This window comes from Coturnix japonica, unplaced genomic scaffold, assembly GCF_001577835.2.
Source record: "Coturnix japonica isolate 7356 unplaced genomic scaffold, Coturnix japonica 2.1 chrUnrandom870, whole genome shotgun sequence".
Classification (NCBI taxonomy): domain Eukaryota; kingdom Metazoa; phylum Chordata; class Aves; order Galliformes; family Phasianidae; genus Coturnix; species Coturnix japonica.
The window spans coordinates 1-17,416 of NW_015440225.1; the positions used below are offsets into that span (position 1 = coordinate 1).

At 65.5% G+C, this 17,416-nt stretch overlaps 1 protein-coding gene across 1 annotated transcript; it reads left to right on the forward strand.

Moving 5' to 3' along the window:
• The first annotated feature begins 75 nt into the window (after nucleotides 1-75).
• On the forward strand, nucleotides 76-16,266 carry LOC107307760 (plectin-like). The gene is made up of 6 exons (XM_015851267.2): nucleotides 76-498; nucleotides 1,510-1,593; nucleotides 2,273-2,377; nucleotides 3,552-3,650; nucleotides 5,590-8,967; nucleotides 9,871-16,266. Exons 1-6 carry the CDS (start codon nucleotides 91-93, stop codon nucleotides 16,126-16,128), a joined length of 10,332 nt encoding a protein of 3,443 aa, XP_015706753.2. The 5' UTR covers nucleotides 76-90; the 3' UTR covers nucleotides 16,129-16,266.
• The last annotated feature ends 1,150 nt before the right edge of the window (nucleotides 16,267-17,416 follow it).

Sequence of the window (17,416 nt, forward strand, 5' to 3'; positions counted from 1 at the left end):
CAGTGGGTCATTATGAGTCCCTATGGGTCCCAGTGGGTCATTATGAGTCCCTATGGGTCCCAGTGGGTCCCTATGGGCTGCTGTGGGTCCATGTTGCGCCTTGCTCACCGCATTCTTTGCCCCCCCCTTCCCCCATTGCAGCGGCTGCGCTCGCAGGCGGACGGCCATGCAGCCGCATTCACAGCGCTGCAGGAGGAGCTGAACCGAGCGCGGGAGGTGAACGAGCGCATGGAGCGCGGGCACAGCGAGCACGACGCCGACCTGCAGCGCTACGGGCACCGCGTGGAGGCGCTGCTGCGGCGCTGGGACGCGGCGCTGGCGCAGATGGAGCTGCGGCTGCGCGACCTGGAGCTGCTGGGGCGGCGGCTGCGCTGCTACCGGCAGAGCTGCGACGCGCTGCAGGAGTGGATCCGCGACGCGCGGCTGCGCCAGGAGAGCATCCAGGCCGTCCCCATCGGAGACAGCAGCGTCGTCAGGGAGCAGCTGCTGCAGCAGAAGGTAATGCAGGATGCGGCCAGAGCTGCATTGCATGCAGCATGCAGCCCCGGTGATTGTGCTGCATGACCTGAAAGCACTGTGCATGGCATTGGTCGCTGCAGTGCATGTCTGCTTGCCATGCAGGGCTGCATTGCATGCAGCATGCAGCCCCAGTGCTTGTGCTGCATGACCAGAAAGCACTGTGCATGGCATTGGTGGCTGCAGTGCATGGCTGTGGTCCTTGTGGTGCGGTGCATGGCCTGCTTGCCATGCAGAGCTGCAGCACATGCAGCCTGCAGCCCCAGTGCTTGTGCTGCATGACCAGGAAGCATTGTGTGCAGCACTGGTGGCTGCAGTGCATGGCTGTGGTTCTTGTGGTGCTGTGCATGGCCTGCTTGCCATGCAGAGCTGCAGCGCATGCAACAGGCAGCCCCAGCCCACAGTGCTCACAGTGCATGACCACAGAGTGTGTTGTGCACAGATCTGCTGCATGCTGTACAGAGATGCAGTGCATGGCCACGCAGCGTCACACACAGCTGCAGTGGCTGCAAGGCAGAGCTGCAGTGCATGCAGTGCATGGCCACGCAGTTTGTCACGTGCGGCTGCAGGGGTTGCAGCATAGCACTGTATCGCATGCAGTGCACGGCCATGCCGTATTTCACGCACGGCTGCAGCGGCTGCAGCACAGCACTGTAGTGCATGCAGTGCTCGTCCCCACAGTGTGCCATGCAGAGCTGCAGTGGTTGCAGTGCAGCACTGTAGCGCATGCAGTGCATAGCCATGCAGTGTCGTGCACAGCTGCAGCAGTTGCAAGGCAGAGATGCAGTGCATGCAGTGCATGGCCACGCAGTTTGTCACGTGCAGCTGCAGTGGTTGCAACGCAGCACTGTAGTGCATGCAGTGTGTCACACACAGCTGCAGCACAGCATTGCATGCAGTGTGTCACGCACAGCTGCAGCACAGCATTGCATGCAGTGCTCGGCCCCATGGTTGCAGCCATGCAGCTCAGCCGCTGCCCGTCTCTCCCTGCAGAAGCTGCTGGAGGAATGCGAGCAGCAGAAGGAGAAGGTGGAGGAGTGCCAGCGCTACGCCAAGCAGTACATCGACGCCATCAAGGTGGGTCTGGGCCACTGTGGGTCACTGTGGGTCCCTGTGGGTCCAGCTGTGGGTCGCTGTGGGACTCTATGGGTCTTTGTGGGACCCTATGGATCACTATGGGACACTGTGAGTCCCTATGGATCTCTGTGGGTCTCAGGTCTCTGTGGGTTGCTATGGGTCCCTATGGGTCTTTGTGGGTCCCTGTGGATCGCTGTGGGACACTGTGAGTCCCTATGGATCGCTCTGGGTCTCTATGGGTTGCTATGGGTCTCTGTGGGTCCCTATGGATCACTATGGGACACTATGAGTCCCTATGGGTTGCTGTGGGTCTCCGTGGGTTGCTGTGGGTCCCTATGGGGCCCTATGGATCGCTGTGGTTTCTGTGGGTGTCTGTGGGTCCCTATGGATCGCTGTGGGTCTCTGTGGGACTCTGTTGCTGTGGGTCCCTATGGGTCTTTGTGAGTTGCAATTGAGTTGCAATGCTGTGGGTTGCAACACTGGGTTGCAGCGCTGTGGGTTGTAGCACTGTGGGTTGTAGCACTGTGCATTGCAGCACTGTGGGTTGGGTTGCAGTGCTGTGGGTTGCAGTGCTGTGGATTGCTGTGGGTTGCAGCACTGTGGGTTGGGTTGCAGCGCTGTGGGTTGGGTTGCAGCGCTGTGGTTGCAGCCCCTCCTCTGACCCCCCCTCTCCCCACAGGACTACGAGCTGCAACTCATCACCTTCACGGCGCAGCTGGAGCCGCAGGCATCGCCTGCTAAGAAGGCCAAAGTGCAGTCAGCATCAGACAGCGTCATCCAGGAGGTGAGGGTGCAGGGAATGCAGCACTGCAGTGCAGGGGGTGCAGGGAATGCAGCTCTACAGGGCTGGGTGTGCGGGGAATGCAGGGCTGGGGGTGCAGGGAATGCAGCACTGCAGGGGTGGGGTGCAGGGAATGCAGGAGTGGGGGGAGTGCAGCCCTAAAGGGCAGGGGGCGCAGCAAATGCAGGGTTGCGTGTGAAGGCAGTACAGCACTGCAGTGTTGGGGGTGCAGGAAACACAGTACTGCAGGGCTGCGTGTGAAGGCAGTGCAGCACCGCAGTGCTGGGGGTGCCGAGTTTGCAGGTATGCAGCGCTGGGGGCGCAGGGAGTGCAGCCCTACAGGACTGGGGCTGCAGGGAATGCAGGGCTGCAGGGCTGCATGTGAAGGCAGTGCAGCCCTACAGGACTGGGGGTGCAGGGAATGCAGGGCTGCAGTGCTGTCTTTGAAGGCAGTGCAACACTGCAGGGCTGGGGGTGCAGGGACTGCAGGGCTGCGTGTGAAGGCAGTGCAGCACTGAAGGGCTGGGGATGCAGGGAATGTGGGGCTGGGGGTGCAGGGAATGCAGGGCTGGGGGTGCAGGAAATGCAGGGCTGGGGGTTCAGGAAATGCAGTACTGCAGGGCTGCATGTGAAGGCAGTGCAGCACCGCAGTGCTGGGGGTGCATAGTTTGCAGGTATGCAGCGCTGGGGGTGCAGGGAGTGCAGCCCTACAGGACTGGGGGTGCGGGGAATGCAGGGCTGCAGTGCTGTGTTTGAAGGCAGTGCAGCACTGCAGGGCTGGGGGTGCAGGGAATGTGGGGCTGGGGGTGCAAGAAATGCAGGGCTGGGGGTGCAGGAAATGCAGTACTGCAGGGCTGCGTGTGAAGGCAGTGCAGCACCGCAGTGCTGGGGGTGCCGAGTTTGCAGGTATGCAGCTCTGGGGGTGCAGGGACTGCAGCCCTACAAGACTGGGGGAGCAGGAAATGCAGGGCTGCATGTGAAGGCAGTGCAGCAGTGCAGAGCTGGGGGTGCAGAAAGTGCAGGTGTGCAGTACTGGGGGTGCGGGGAGTGCAGCCCTGCAGGACTGGGGGTGCAGGTAATGCAGGGCTGCAGGGCTGTGTGTGAAGGCAATGAGGCACTGCAGGGCTGGGGGTGCAGGGGGTGCAGCCCTGTGCTGACGGTGCTGCATGCCCTGCAGTACGTGGAGCTGCGGACGCGGTACAGCGAGCTGACGACGCTGAGCAGTCAGTACATCAAATTCATCACGGAGACCCTACGGCGCATGGAGCACGAGGAGGTACAGCGCATGCGGCGCGTGGCTGCAGTGGTGCTTTCCTCCCCTCCCCACCCCCCATAACTGCAGCTGTGTGAGCATCCAGCGAGCTGCCAACGCTGCACTAAGATTGCTTTGAGTGAGCTGCAATGCCCAGTGCAGTGCAGCTCTGGGTGCAGCACAGTTGTGAGCTCAGCTGCAGGTGCAGCACAGCTCCAGATGCAGCACAGCTCTGGGTGCAGTGGAGCTGAGGGTGCATTGCAGCTCCAGATGCAGCACAGCTCTGGGTGCAGTGGAGCTGAGGGTGCAGCACAGCTCCAGATGCAGCACAGCTCTGGGTGCAGCACAGCTCTGGGTGCAGTGGAGCTGAGGGTGCATTACAGCTCCAGATGCAGTACAGCTCTGGGTGCAATGCAGCTCTGGGCACAGCACAACTCCAGGTGCACTGCGGCCCTGGGTGCAATGGAGCTGAGGGTGCATCGCAGCTTCAGTTGCAGCACAGCTCTGGGTGCAATGCAGCTCCAGGCATAGTGCAGTTTCAGGTGTGCTGCAGCCCCGAGTGCAGTGGAGCTGAGGAGTGCATTGCAGCTCCATTTGCAGCACAGCTCCGGGCACAGCGCATCTTTGGGTGCAGCACAGCTCTGAGCACAGCTCCGGGTGCAGCAGTTGTGGGTGCAGTGCAGCTCTGGATGCAGCACCACTCTGGGTGCACTGCAGTTCCAGTTGCAGCTCAGCTCCTGGTGCAGCACAGCACTGGGTGCAGCAGAACAGTTGCAGCACAACCCCCTCAGATGACACCCATCCCTGCAGTGCAGGCGCTGCGATGCCTCTCAAATGCTGCTTTGCCATGGGGGGCTGCGCGTGTGTGAGGTGCATGCAAGTGGTAGGACCAGGATGACCCCCTGCTGAAGTTGCTCATGGCCCCACACTCCTCCACTGCTGCAGCAATCCGCACTTCCCCCCCATGCATGTGCTTGCATGCACCTGTGCCACCCGCATGCATGCACCCATCTGCCCCACGGCACCCCCTTTCTCCACCCCAAAGGTGTAAAGCCGGGAAGGCGCTGCTGTCCCCCCAACATTGCTGTGCTCCCCGCAGTCCTGCTGCATCTCTTGCGCCGATGCTGTGTGTGTGGTGGGCCTGGGGAGGGGGGGGGGGATCCTACATAGGGCCGGGTGCAGTGGGGCTGCTGCGTATCTGCATGGTGATGGTCTGCGTGCTTGGTGCAGCAGCAGTGCTGCTCATTTCTATGGTGGTGTTGTGCATGTTGGGTGCAGCAGTGGCGCTGCATTACAGTGTTGGTCTGCATGCCAGGTGCAGCAGTGGTGCAGCGCATTTCTATGGTCACGGTCTGCATGCTGGGTGCTGCAGCAGTGGTGCAGCTCGTTTCTATAGTCGCTGTCTGCATGCTGGGGGCAGCAGCAGTGCTGCACTGCACAGTGGTGGTGTACATGCTGGGCACAGCAGTGGTGCTGCTCATTTTGTGGTGGTGGTTTGCATGCTGGGTGCAGCAGCAGTGCTGCAATACACAATGGTGTCACTTATGCTGGGCGCAGCAGCCGTGCAGCTCATTTCAGTGGTGGTGTTGCTCATGCTGGGTGCTGCAGCAGCAGTGCAGCTCATTCCTGTGGTGGTGTCATGCATGGTGGGCGCAGCAGTGGTGCAGCTCATTTTTGTGGTGGTGGTCTGCATGCGAGGTGCTACAGCAGTGCTGCAGTGCACAGTGGTGTCACTCATGCCGGGTGCCGCAGCAGCGCCGCATGTTTGCACGGTGGCGGTGTTTCATCTGCCCACATCCCTCGCGGTGCTGCGTTGCTGTGTGTTGCTTTGCTGCGTGCAATGCGGTCCATCCCAGCAGGCGGCACTGCGAGGCATGCATCCCCCCCAGCGCTGCGGCGCTGCATTGGGGCCTCGGGGCGGGTGCTGACAGCCGCGTTGCGGCGCTCCCTTCTGTCCCCGCAGAAAGCAGTTGAGAAGCTGAAGGAGGAGGAGCGGCGACGGCTGGCGGAGGTGGAGGCGCAGCTGGAGGCGCAGCGGCAGCGGGCCGAGGCGCAGGCACAGGCCAAGGCGCAGGCCGAAGAGGAAGCGCGGGAGCTGCAGCGGCGCATGCAGGAGGAGGCGACGCGGCGCGAGGCGGTGGCGGTGGATGCGGAGCAGCAGAAGCGCAACATTGAGGAGGAGCTGCGGGAGCTGCGGCGCAGCTCAGAGCGGCAGATTGAGAGCAAGGCCAAGCTGGCGGAGGAGGCAGAGCGCAGCCGTGCAAGGGTGGAGGAGGAAATCCGGCTGGTTCGCCTGCAGCTGGACGGCACCGAGCGGCAGCGCGCCGGCGCAGAGGCCGAGTTGGCAGAGCTGCGGGCACGAGCCGACGAGGCGGAGCGGCAGAAACGCGCAGCGCAGGAGGAGGCAGAGAGGCTGCGGCTGCAGGTGAAGGATGAGAGGCGCAAGAAGCGCGAGGCCGAGGAGGAGCTGCGCAGGAAGGAGGAGGCGGAGCGAGAAGCAGCCAGGGAGAAGCGTGCAGCTGCGGCCGAGCTGGAGGCGCTGCGGCTGCGGGCGGAGGAGGCAGAACGGCGGCGGCGGCAGGCGGAGGAGGAGAAGGAGCGGCAGGTCCGCGTGGCTGAGGAGGTGGCGCGGCGCAGCGCTGAGGCCGAGCTGCGGACGGAGCGGCCGTCGCCGGCCCAGGAGGAGGAGAAGGAGCGCGCCAAGGAGGAGGAGGAGCGGCGCAAGGCTGAGGAGCGCGAAGAGGCGGAGAGGAGGAAGAAGCTGCAGGCAGAGGCGGAGGCAGCGCGTGAGGAGGCAGAGCGGGAGGCCGAGCGCTGGAGGCTGAAGGCAGACGAGGCGCTGCGGCTGCGGCTGCGGGCGGAGGAGGTGGCGCAGCGGAAGGCACTGGCACAGGAGGAGGCCGAGAAGCAGAAGGAGGACGCGGAGCGCGAGGCACGGCGGCGTGCGGAGGCCGAGCAGACGGCGCTGCGACAGAAGGAGGCGGCCGAGCAGGAGCTGGAGCAGCAGCGCGCCAAGGCCGAGGGGACGGCGCGGCAGCGGCTGGCGGCAGAGCAGGAGCTGATCCGGCTGAAGGCGCGGCTGGAGGACGGCGAGCAGCGGCGGCTGCTGCTGGAGGAGGAGCTGAGCCGCCTGAAGGATGCGGCCAGCGAGGCGGCGCGGCGGCGCGAGGAGCTGGAGGAGGAGCTGGCCGAGCTGCGCGCGCAGGTGGAGGCGCTGCTGGAGAGCAAAGCACGCGCCGAGGAGGAGTCGCGCAGCAGCAGCGAGCGCTCCAAGCAGCGCCTGGAGGAGGAGGCGGCGCGGCTGCGCGAGCTGGCCGAGGAGGCGGCGCGGCTGCGGGCGCAGTCAGAGGAGGCAAAGCGGCAGCGGCTGCTGGCCGAGGAGGAGGCAGCGCGGCGGCGCAGCGAAGCGGAGCGCAGCCTGGAGGAGAAGCTGGCGGCTGTAGCTGAGGCGGCGCGGCTGAAGGCAGAGGCCGAGATGGCGCTGGCCGAGAAGGAGGCGGAGAACGAGCGGCTGCGGCGGCTGGCGGACGACGAGGCTTTCCAGCGGCGGCTGCTGGAGGAACGCGCGGCGCAGCACAAGCAGGACGTGGAGGAGCGCATCGCGCAGCTGAAACGCGCCTCCGAGAGCGAGCTGGAGCGGCAGCGCGCGCTGCTGGAGGACACGCTGCGACAGCGGCGCCAGGTGGAAGAGGAGATCCACGCGCTCAAGGGCGGCTTCGAGCGTGCCTCTGCTGGCAAGGCTGAGCTGGAGCGTGAGCTGGGACGCATCCGCGCCGAGGCCGAGGAGGCGCAGCGCAGCCGGGAGCGCGCAGAGAGGGAGGCAGAGCGGCAGCGTGCTGCTGCGGCCGAGGAGGAAGGGAGGCGGCGCGAGGCCGAGGAGCGAGCGCGCACTATGGCGGCGGCCGAGGAGGAGGCAGCGCGGCAGCGGCGGGCGGCGCTGGAGGAGGTGGAGCGGCTGAAGGCCACGGTGGAGGAGGCGCGGCGGCAGAAGGAGGCGGCGGAACGCGAGGCCGAGCGGCAGGTGCAGCTGGCGCGGGAGGCGGCACAGAAGCGCGTGGCGGCCGAGGAGAAGGCGCGTGCGGCAGCTGTGCAGGAGAAGGAGCGCGAGCTGCAGGAGCTGCAGCGGCAGGAGCAGAGCGCGCTGGAGCGGCTGCGCCTTGAGGCGGAGGGAGCGCGGCGGGCGGCCGAGGAGGCGGAGGCGGCACGTGGTGGGGCCGAGGAGGACGCGCGGCTGTCGCGGCAGCGCGTGGAGGAGGCGGAGCGGCAGAAGCGTCGTGCTGAGGAGGAGGCGCAGGCGCAGGCGCGGGCGCAGGCCGAGGCCGAGGCGCTGCGGGTGGAGGCGGAGCGGGAGGCAGAGCGGCGGGCGCGGGCGGAGCGGGAGGCGCTGCGGCAGAAGGAGCTGGCCGATGCCGAGACCGAGAAGCATCGGCGCTTCGCCGAGCAGACGCTGCGGCAGAAGGCACAGGTGGAGCAGGAGCTGGACAGGGTGCGGCTGCGGCTGGACGAGAGCGCGCAGCAGCGCACTGCGCTGGATGAGGAGCTGCGGCGCCTGAAGGACGAGGCGGCGGAGGGAGCGCGGCAGCGGGCGCGGGCTGAGGAGGAGCTGCTGCGGCTGCGGGCGCAGCTGGAGGAGCTGATGCGGCTGAAGGAACGCGCTGAGGAGGAGAGCAAGGCGCAGGCACTGCGCGGGGAGGAGGAGGCGCGCAAGGCGCTGGCCGAGGAGGCGGAACGGCTGCAGCGCGTGGCTGAGGAGGCAGCGCGGCTGGGAGTGGAGGCGCAGGAGGCGGCGCGGCTGCGGCGGGTGGCTGAGGACGATCTGGCCCAGCAGCGTGCATTGGCCGAGCGCGTGCTGCGCGAGAAGAGCGAGGCGCTGCAGGAGGCGGCGCGGCTGCGGGCCGAGGCCGAGGCACTGCAGAAGCAGAAGGAGCTGGCGCAGGAGCACGCTGAGCGGCTGCGGGAGGACCGCGAGGAAATGCGGCGCCGCCTGGCTGAGGAGACTGAGGGCTTCCAGAGGACGCTGGAGGCCGAGCGGCGGCGCCAGCTGGATGCGGCGGCCGAGGCCGAGCGGCTGAAGCTGCGCGTGGCTGAGCTGAGCGAGGCGCATGGCGCCGCAGAGGAGGAGGCGCGGCGCTTCCGACGTCAGGCCGAGGAGATCGGAGAGAGGCTGCGCAATGCGGAGTCGGCGACGCAGGAGAAGCTGGCGGAGGTGCGGGCGCTGGAGACGCGGCGGCAGCAGAGTGACCGCGACGCAGAGAAGCTGCGCGGCGCCATCGCTGAGCTCGAGCGCGAGAAGGAGGGGCTGAAGCGCGAAGCTGAGCTGCTGCAGCGCAGGGCCGAGGAGGTACCGCGCAGCACGGCGGGGCGCAACGCCTCCATCCCTCTCTTCTCCCCTCCCTTTTCCCCCATGGAGGAGGCAGCGCGGCTGAGTTCAGCCCTGCGGTGGTGGGAGCCCTTCTTGCACCGCAAGGGTGGCATCCTTGTGTTCCTTCTGCACGATGCATGCCCTGCATGCGTCGCATCTGCAGCCCATCTGGCTCTGCTCCCTCAACTGCCTGGCTCTGCCCCCCTGGCTCAGCTCTGCCCCCCAACTCAGCTCTGCCCCCTCATCCATCCTGCTCTGCCCCCCCAGTTCAGCTCTGCCCCCCACCTCAGCTCTGTCCCCTGACTCGGTTCTGCCCCCTCACCGACCCATCCCTGCTCTTTGACTCAGCTGTGCCCCCTAACTCAGTCCTGCTCCCTCACCCACCTCTGCCCCTTGACTCAGTTCTGCCCACCGACCCCCCCAGCTCTGTCCCCTGACCCATCTCTGCCCCCTCACCCACCTAGCTGAGCCCCCTGCTCCCTCCAGCTCTGCCCCCTAACCCACACATCTCTGCATCCTTAACCCATTTCTGCCCCCAACACACCCAGCTCTGCCCCCTGACCCACCTGGTTCAGCTCCCCAAACCCACAGCCCTCAGCCCCCTGTGGGCAGCACCCCCCGGCCCCCCAACCATACCCCTTATTTACCTCCCCCATTTGAAGCCCACATCTTCACCCCATACCAGCATCCCACAACTACAGCCCACCCTTCATCCCACACCCCCACCTGCATCTCCATCCTCATTCTCTACCCTCATCCCCATCCTCATCCCCACCCACACCCTTCACCCACAGCCCCCACCCATGCCCCCACCCACACCCTCACCCTTCACTCCCACCCCCTAACCGTGCTCCCCATGACGTCTCTTTGCTCTCCCTGCAGATGGAGGTGGCCCAGCAGGCGCAGCTGCGGCAGGAGACGCAATCCCTGCAGGAGTCCTTCTTGCACGAGAAGGACGCGCTGCTGCAGAAGGAGAAGTTCATCGAGGAGGAGAAGGCGAAGCTGGAGAAGCTGTTTCGGGACGAGGTGGATAAAGCGCAGAGCCTGAAGGCCGAGCAGGAGCGGCAGCAGCAGGAGATGGAGCAGGAGAAGCAGCAGCTGAAGGCGATGCTGGATGAGGCCAAGCGGCAGCAGGAGGAGGCGGAGGAGAGCGTGCGGCGCAAGCAGGAGGAGCTGCAGCAGCTGCAGAAGCAGCGGCAGCTGCAGGAGAAGCAGCTGGAGGAGGAGAACCAGAAGCTGCGCGAGCGGCTGCGGCAGCTGCAGGAGGAGCAGCGCAGCGCCGCAGCATCCACCAGGGAGATGATGATCCAGACGGACGCAGCGCCGCAGGAAGAGCAGGAGCTGCAGGCGCTGCCCAACGGCCGCCACGCATTGGACGGCCTGCAGCAGAACGGGGAGCCCGAGTTCGCCTTCCAGGGCATCCGGCAGAAGGTGTCGGCGCAGCAGCTGGCGGCCGCCGGCGTCCTCAGCGGCCACAGCCTGAGCCAGCTGGCGCAGGGCACCGTGAGCGTGGAGGAGCTGCAGCGGCGTGACGACGTGCGCGCCTTCCTGCAGGGCCGCAGCTGCGTGGCCGGGTTGCTGATGGAGCCGGGCCGGCAGAAGATGAGCATCTACGAGGCCATGAAGAAGCGGCTGCTCAGCCCCGGCACGGCCCTGGTGCTGCTGGAGGCGCAGGCGGCCACCGGCTTCATGGTGGACCCGGTGCGCAACGCCCGGCTGTCGGTGAATGAAGCGGTGCGCGACGGGCTGGTGGGGCCAGAGCTGCACAACAAGCTGCTGGCGGCCGAGCGCGCCGTCACCGGCTACAAGGACCCCTACACCGGGGACAGGATCTCCCTGTTCCAGGCCATGAAGAAGGAGCTGATCGTCAGGGAGCACGGCGTGCGCCTGCTGGAGGCCCAGATCGCCACCGGCGGCATCATCGACCCCGTGCACAGCCACCGCCTGCCCCTGGAGGCGGCCTACAAGCGCGGGCTGCTGGACGAGGAGATGTACCGTGTCCTGTCCGACCCCAGCGACGACACCAAGGGCTTCCTGGATCCCAACACGCAGGAGAACCTCACCTACCTGCAGCTGATGGAGCGCTGCGTCGAGGACCCCGAGACGGGGCTGCTGCTGCTGCCGCTCAGCAGCCAGGCGGCCACGGGCACCGAGCTGCTGTACAGCGCCCAGGAAGCCAAGGACGTCTTCAAGAAGGCCACGGTGAGCCCCCCGCTGGGCAGGTTCCAAGGCAAGACCGTGACCATCTGGGAGATCATCAACTCCGAGTACTTCACCGAGGAGCAGCGCAAGGAGCTGATCCAGCAGTACCGCGGCGGCAAAGTGACGGTGGAGAAGATCATCCGCATCGTCATCACGGTGGTGGAGGAGAGCGAGAAGAAGAGGCAGATGCTGTTCGAGGGGCTGCGCGCCCCCGTGCCCGCTGCAGAGCTGCTGGAGAGCCGCGTCATCGACAAGGACGCCTACAACCGGCTGCAGCAGGGCAAGGCCAGCGTGGCCGACGTGGCGCAGACGGACGCGGTGCGGCGCTACCTGCGGGGCGCCGACGCCATCGCCGGGGTCCAGCTGGAGTCCAGCGGGGAGAAGCTGAGCTTCTACGAGGCCCAGAGGAGGAACCTGCTGAAGCCAGAGGTGGCCCTGGCTCTGCTGGAGGCGCAGGCGGCCGCCGGCTTCATCATGGAGCCCACGAGCGGCCAGCTCTACACCGTGGACGAGGCGGTGAAGGCCGAGGTGGTGGGGCCAGAGGTCCACGAGCGGCTGCTGTCGGCCGAGAAGGCGGTGAGCGGCTACAAGGACCCGTACACCGGGCAGACCGTCCCCCTCTTCCAGGCGCTGAAGAAGGGCTTGGTGCCCTCCGACGCCGGCGTGCGGCTGCTGGACGTGCAGCTCCGCACTGGAGGTGTCGTGGACCCGCTGCACAGCCACCGCCTGCCGCTCGACGTCGCCTACCGGCGCGGCTGCCTGGACGCAGACACCAAGGAGGCGTTGGAGGAGCTGCGGGCCTTCTACTGCCCCAACCGGCAGCAGCACGTCGGCTACGCGCAGCTGCAGCAGAGCTGCCGGCGGGACGAGCGGACGGGGTTCCTGCTGCTGCCGCTATCGGACGCCGCCATCCAGGCGCAGCAGGAGGAGATCTACACAGATGAGCAGGCCCAGGAGAGCTTCAGCAAGGCCACGGTGGAGGTGCCGGCCGGCAGCATGCGCGGCCGCACCGTGAGTGTGTGGGAGCTGCTGCACTCTGAGTACTTCACTGAGGAGCAGCGGCGGGAACTGCTGCGGCAGTACAAGACGGGCAAGGTGACTGTGGAGAAGATCATCAAGATCATCATCACCATCGTGGAGGAGACGGAGAGCAAGAAGCGGGAGAAGCTGACCTTCGCGGGGCTGCGGGCGCCGGTGCCGGCCAGCGAGCTGCTGGAGTCGCGCGTCCTCAGCAAGTCGCAATACGAGCGGCTGCAGGACGGCAGCGCCTCAGTAAAGGAGCTGGCTGAGACGGAGGCGGTGCGGCGCTTCCTGCATGGCGGCGGCTGCATCGCTGGCGTCTACGTGGAGGCCACCAAGGAGAAGCTGACCATCTACGAGGCCATGAGGAGGAACCTGCTGCGGGCCAGCACCGCCGTGGTCCTCCTGGAGGCGCAGGCGGCCACCGGCTTCCTCATCGACCCAGTGAGGAACCGCAAGCTGTACGTCAACGAGGCGGTGAAGGCCGGCGTGGTGGGGCCGGAGCTGCACGAGAAGCTGCTCTCGGCCGAGAAGGCCGTCACCGGCTACAAGGACCCCTACTCAGGGAACACCATCTCACTCTTCGAGGCCATGAAGAAGGAGCTGATCGTCAGGGAGCACGGCGTGCGCCTGCTGGAGGCACAGATTGCCACCGGCGGCATCATTGACCCCGTGCACAGCCACCGCCTGCCCGTCGAGGTGGCCTACGAGCGCGGGATGTTTGACGAGGAGATGAACCGCATCCTGTCTGACCCCAGCGACGACACCAAGGGCTTCTTTGACCCCAACACGCAGGAGAACCTCACCTACCTGCAGCTGAAGGAGCGCTGCGTCGAGGACCCCGAGACGGGGCTGCTGCTGCTGCCGCTGCGGGAGCCCGAGAAGCCGACGGTGGTGGAGACGACGCGGGTGTACACGGAGGAGGAGACGCGGAAGGTGTTTGAGGAGACGCAGGTGGACATCCCGGTGGGCAGCCGGGCCGGCTCCTCCATGTCGCTGTGGGAGATCATGCACTCGGACATGCTGCCCGAGGAGCAGCGGCGGCAGCTGATGGAGGAGTTCCAGACGGGCCGCGTCTCCAAGGAGCGCATGATCATCATCATCATCGAGATCATCGAGCGCACCGAGATCATCCGGCAGCAGAACCTGGCCACCTCCTACGAGTACGGGCAGCGCCGCGTCACGGCCGAGGACCTCTTTGAGGCCAAGGTGATCTCGCAGGACATCTACCGGCTGCTGAAGGACGGCTCCAAGACCTTCCGCGAGCTGCTGGAGGATGAGGCCGTCCGCAGGTGCCTCTACGGCTCAGGCTGCGTCGCCGGCGTCTACGTGCCATCCTCCAAGCAGACGCTGAGTGTCTACCAGGCGCTGAAGAAGGGGCTGATCAATGCCGAGGTGGCGCGCTGCCTGCTGGAGGCCCAGGCGGCCACTGGCTTCCTGGTGGACCCCGTCAAGAACGAGATGCTGACGGTGGACGAGGCCGTCCGCAAAGGCCTCGTGGGGCCCGAGGTCCACGACCGCCTGCTGTCTGCAGAGCGGGCCGCCACCGGCTACCGGGACCCCTACAGCGAGCAGAAGATCTCCATCTTCCAGGCCATGAAGAAGGATCTGGTGCCGAGTGAGGAGGCCCTGAAGCTGCTGGACGCCCAGCTGGCCACCGGCGGCATCATCGACCCGCGCCTGGGCTTCCACCTGCCCCTGGAGGTGGCCTGCCACCGCGGCTTCATCGACAGGGAGACATACAACATGCTGTCGGAGCCCAGCGAGGTGCGCAGCTTCGTGGACCCATCCACCGACGAGAAGCTGAGCTACACGCAGCTGCTGCGGCGCTGCCGCAAGGACGAGGACACTGGGCTGCTGCTGCTGCCGCTGGGCGACACACGCCGCCTCACCTTCCGCGGGCTGCGCAAGCAGATCACGGTGGAGGAGCTGGTGCTGTCGCGGGTGATGGACGAGGCCACGGCACAGCGGCTGCATGAAGGGCTGACGTCGGTCGAGGAGGTCTCCAAGAACCTGAAGACTTTCCTGGAGGGCACCAGCTGCATCGCCGGCGTCTTCGTGGACTCCACCAAGGAGCGGCTCTCTGTCTACCAGGCCATGAAGAAGGGCATCATCCGGCCCGGCACCGCCTTCGAGCTGCTGGAGGCGCAGGCGGCCACGGGCTACGTCATCGACCCCATCAAGGGGCTGAAGCTGACGGTGGAGGAGGCCGTGCGCATGGGCATCGTGGGTCCTGAGTTCAAGGACAAGCTGCTCTCAGCCGAGCGCGCCGTCACCGGCTACCGGGACCCCTACACCGGGAAGCTCATCTCCCTCTTCCAGGCCATGAAGAAGGGGCTGATCCTGAAGGACCACGGCATACGCCTGCTGGAGGCCCAGATCGCCACCGGCGGCATCATCGACCCCGAGGAGAGCCACCGCCTGCCTGTTGAGGTGGCCTACAAGCGCGGGTTGTTTGACAAGGAGATGAACGAGGTCCTGTCGGACCCCAGCGACGACACCAAGGGCTTCTTCGACCCCAACACGGAGGAGAACCTCACCTACCTGCAGCTGATGGAGCGCTGCATCGAGGACCCCGAGACGGGGCTGCGGCTGCTGCCGCTGAAGGAGAAGAAGCGCGAGAGGAAGACCTCGTCCAAGTCCTCAGTGCGCAAGCGCCGTGTGGTCATCGTCGACCCGGAGACGGGCAAGGAGATGTCGGTGTATGAGGCCTATCGCAAGGGCCTCATCGACCACCAGACCTACCTGGAGCTGTCAGAGCAGGAGTGCGAGTGGGAGGAGATCACCACCTCCTCCTCCGACGGCGTCGTCAAGTCCATGATCATCGACCGACGCTCAGGCCGCCAGTACGACATCGATGACGCCATCTCACGCGGCCTGATCGACCAGTCTGCACTGGACCAGTACCGCTCCGGCTCGCTCTCCATCACCGAGTTCGCCGACATGCTCTCCGGCAACATGGGCGGCTTCCGCTCACGCTCCTCCTCCGTGGGCTCCTCCTCCTCGTCCTACTCGGCCAGCCCGGCCCCACCACGGCTGCCGGGCTCCGCCTGGACCGACCCGGGCGAGGAGACGGGGCCGGTGGCCGGCATCCTGGACACCGACACGCTGGAGAAGGTGTCCGTCACCGAGGCCATGCGCCGCAACCTGGTGGACAACATCACGGGGCAGCGGCTGCTGGAGGCGCAGGCCTGCACCGGCGGCATCATCGACCCCAGCACGGGCGAGCGCTGCTCGGTGGCCGAGGCGGTGAACAGGGGGCTGGTGGACAGGATCATGGTGGACCGCATCAACCTGGCGCAGAAAGCCTTCTCCGGCTTCGAGGACCCGCGCACCAAGACCAAGATGTCGGCGGCGCAGGCGCTGAAGAAGGGCTGGCTGTACTACGAGGCCGGGCAGCGCTTCCTGGAGGTGCAGTACCTGACCGGGGGGCTGATCGAGCCCGACGCCGACGGCCGCGTCTCCCTGGACGAGGCGCTGCAGAAGGGCACCATCGACGCACGCACGGCCCAGAAGCTGCGCGACGTCGGCACCTACGCCAAGTACCTGACGTGCCCCAAGACCAAGCTGAAGATCTCCTACAAGGACGCCATGGACCGCAGCATGATCGAGGATGGCACCGGCCTGCGCCTGCTCGAGGCCTCGTCCCGCTCCTCCAAGGGCTACTACAGCCCCTACAACGTCAGCGGCGCCGGCTCCGCCGCCGGCTCGCGCTCCAGCTCCCGCACCGGCTCGCGCTCAGGGTCACGGCGCGGCAGCTTCGACGCCACCGGCTCCGGCTTCTCCATGACCTTCTCGTCTTCCTCCTACTCGTCCTCCAGCTTCGGGCGCAGATACGCCGCGGCCCCGCACGGCTCCGTGGAGGCGGCCGCGCTGGCGCCGGCCTTGGGGCGGGCGGTGGTGCTGAGCACGGCGTGATGCCGCGGTGCCGGCCCGCTTCCCCCCTGTTTGCCCTTTTGAAACCCAATAGCCTTCTTCCAAAGCAGTGCCTAAACAAGTTTAACCCAAACCAAACAAAGACTGCACTAATATATTAATAAACGCCATCGCTCCGGCCGTGTTTGTGTGTGGTCACCTGGTGGAAGGCACCGCGCTACCGCTCTGCGGTGCCGGCAGTGCCTATCACATCCCATCCCAATCCATCCCAATCTATCCCATCCCAATCCATCCCATCCCATCCCATCCCAATCCATCCCATCCCATCCCATTCCATCACATCCCATCCCATCCAACACATCAGTCCATCAGTGATCTTGGCCATACTGGTGGTCAAAGTGATCCTCCCAGTCCCAGCCGTGTGCCACCATCCCAGTGATCCCATTGATGCCACCAACCATCCCACCCATCCCAGTGATCCCACTGATGCCACCAGATGATCCTATCCATCCCAGCAATCCCAGTGATGCCAACAGTGACCCCATCCATGATCCCACCCATGCCACTCACCGATCCCAATGACACCAGTTGTGATCCTACCCACCCCACAGTCTCGGTGATCTTAGTCATCCCAGTCATCCCAGTCATCTCATTAATCCCACTGATGACCCCATCCATCCCAGTGATCCTACCAGTCCCACTGATGCCACCAGTGATCCCATCCACGATCCCTCCCATGTCACCCACTGATCCCATGACCCCACCAATGACCCCATCTGTCCCACCCATCCCACCAGTGCCACCATCCCATTGATCCCATTGATGCCACTAGCCATCCCAGTGATCCCATTGATGACATTGGCCATCCCACCCATCCCAATGATCCCATTGATTCCACCAGCCATCCCACCCATCCCAATGATCCCATTGATTCCACCACCCATCCCAGTGATCCCATTGATACCACCAACCATCCCACCCATCCCAGTGATCCCATTGATGCCACAAGCTGTCCCACCCATCCCAATGATCCCATTGATTCCACCAGCCATCCCACACATCACAATGATCCCATTGATTCCACCAGCCATCCCACCCATCCCAATGATCCCATTGATGCCACCAGCCATCCCAGTGATCCCATTGATGCCACAAGCTGTCCCACCCATCCCAGTGATCCCATTGATGCCCCCACCCATCCCACCCAACCCAGTGATCCTATTGTTGACATCAGGCATCCCACCCATCCCAATGATCCCATTGATACCACCAGCCATCCCAGTGATCCCATTGATGCCCCCACCCATCCCACCCATCCCAATGATCCCAT

Coding starts and splice junctions, on each gene's coding strand:
- LOC107307760 (XM_015851267.2), top strand. CDS start 91: ATGTTGCGCCTTGCTCACCGCATTCTTTGCCCCCCCCTTCCCCCATTG. Junction 1,594..2,272: donor AGTACATCGACGCCATCAAG/GTGGGTCTGGGC, acceptor CTCTCCCCACAG/GACTACGAGCTGCAACTCAT. Junction 3,651..5,589: donor GGCGCATGGAGCACGAGGAG/GTACAGCGCATG, acceptor CTGTCCCCGCAG/AAAGCAGTTGAGAAGCTGAA.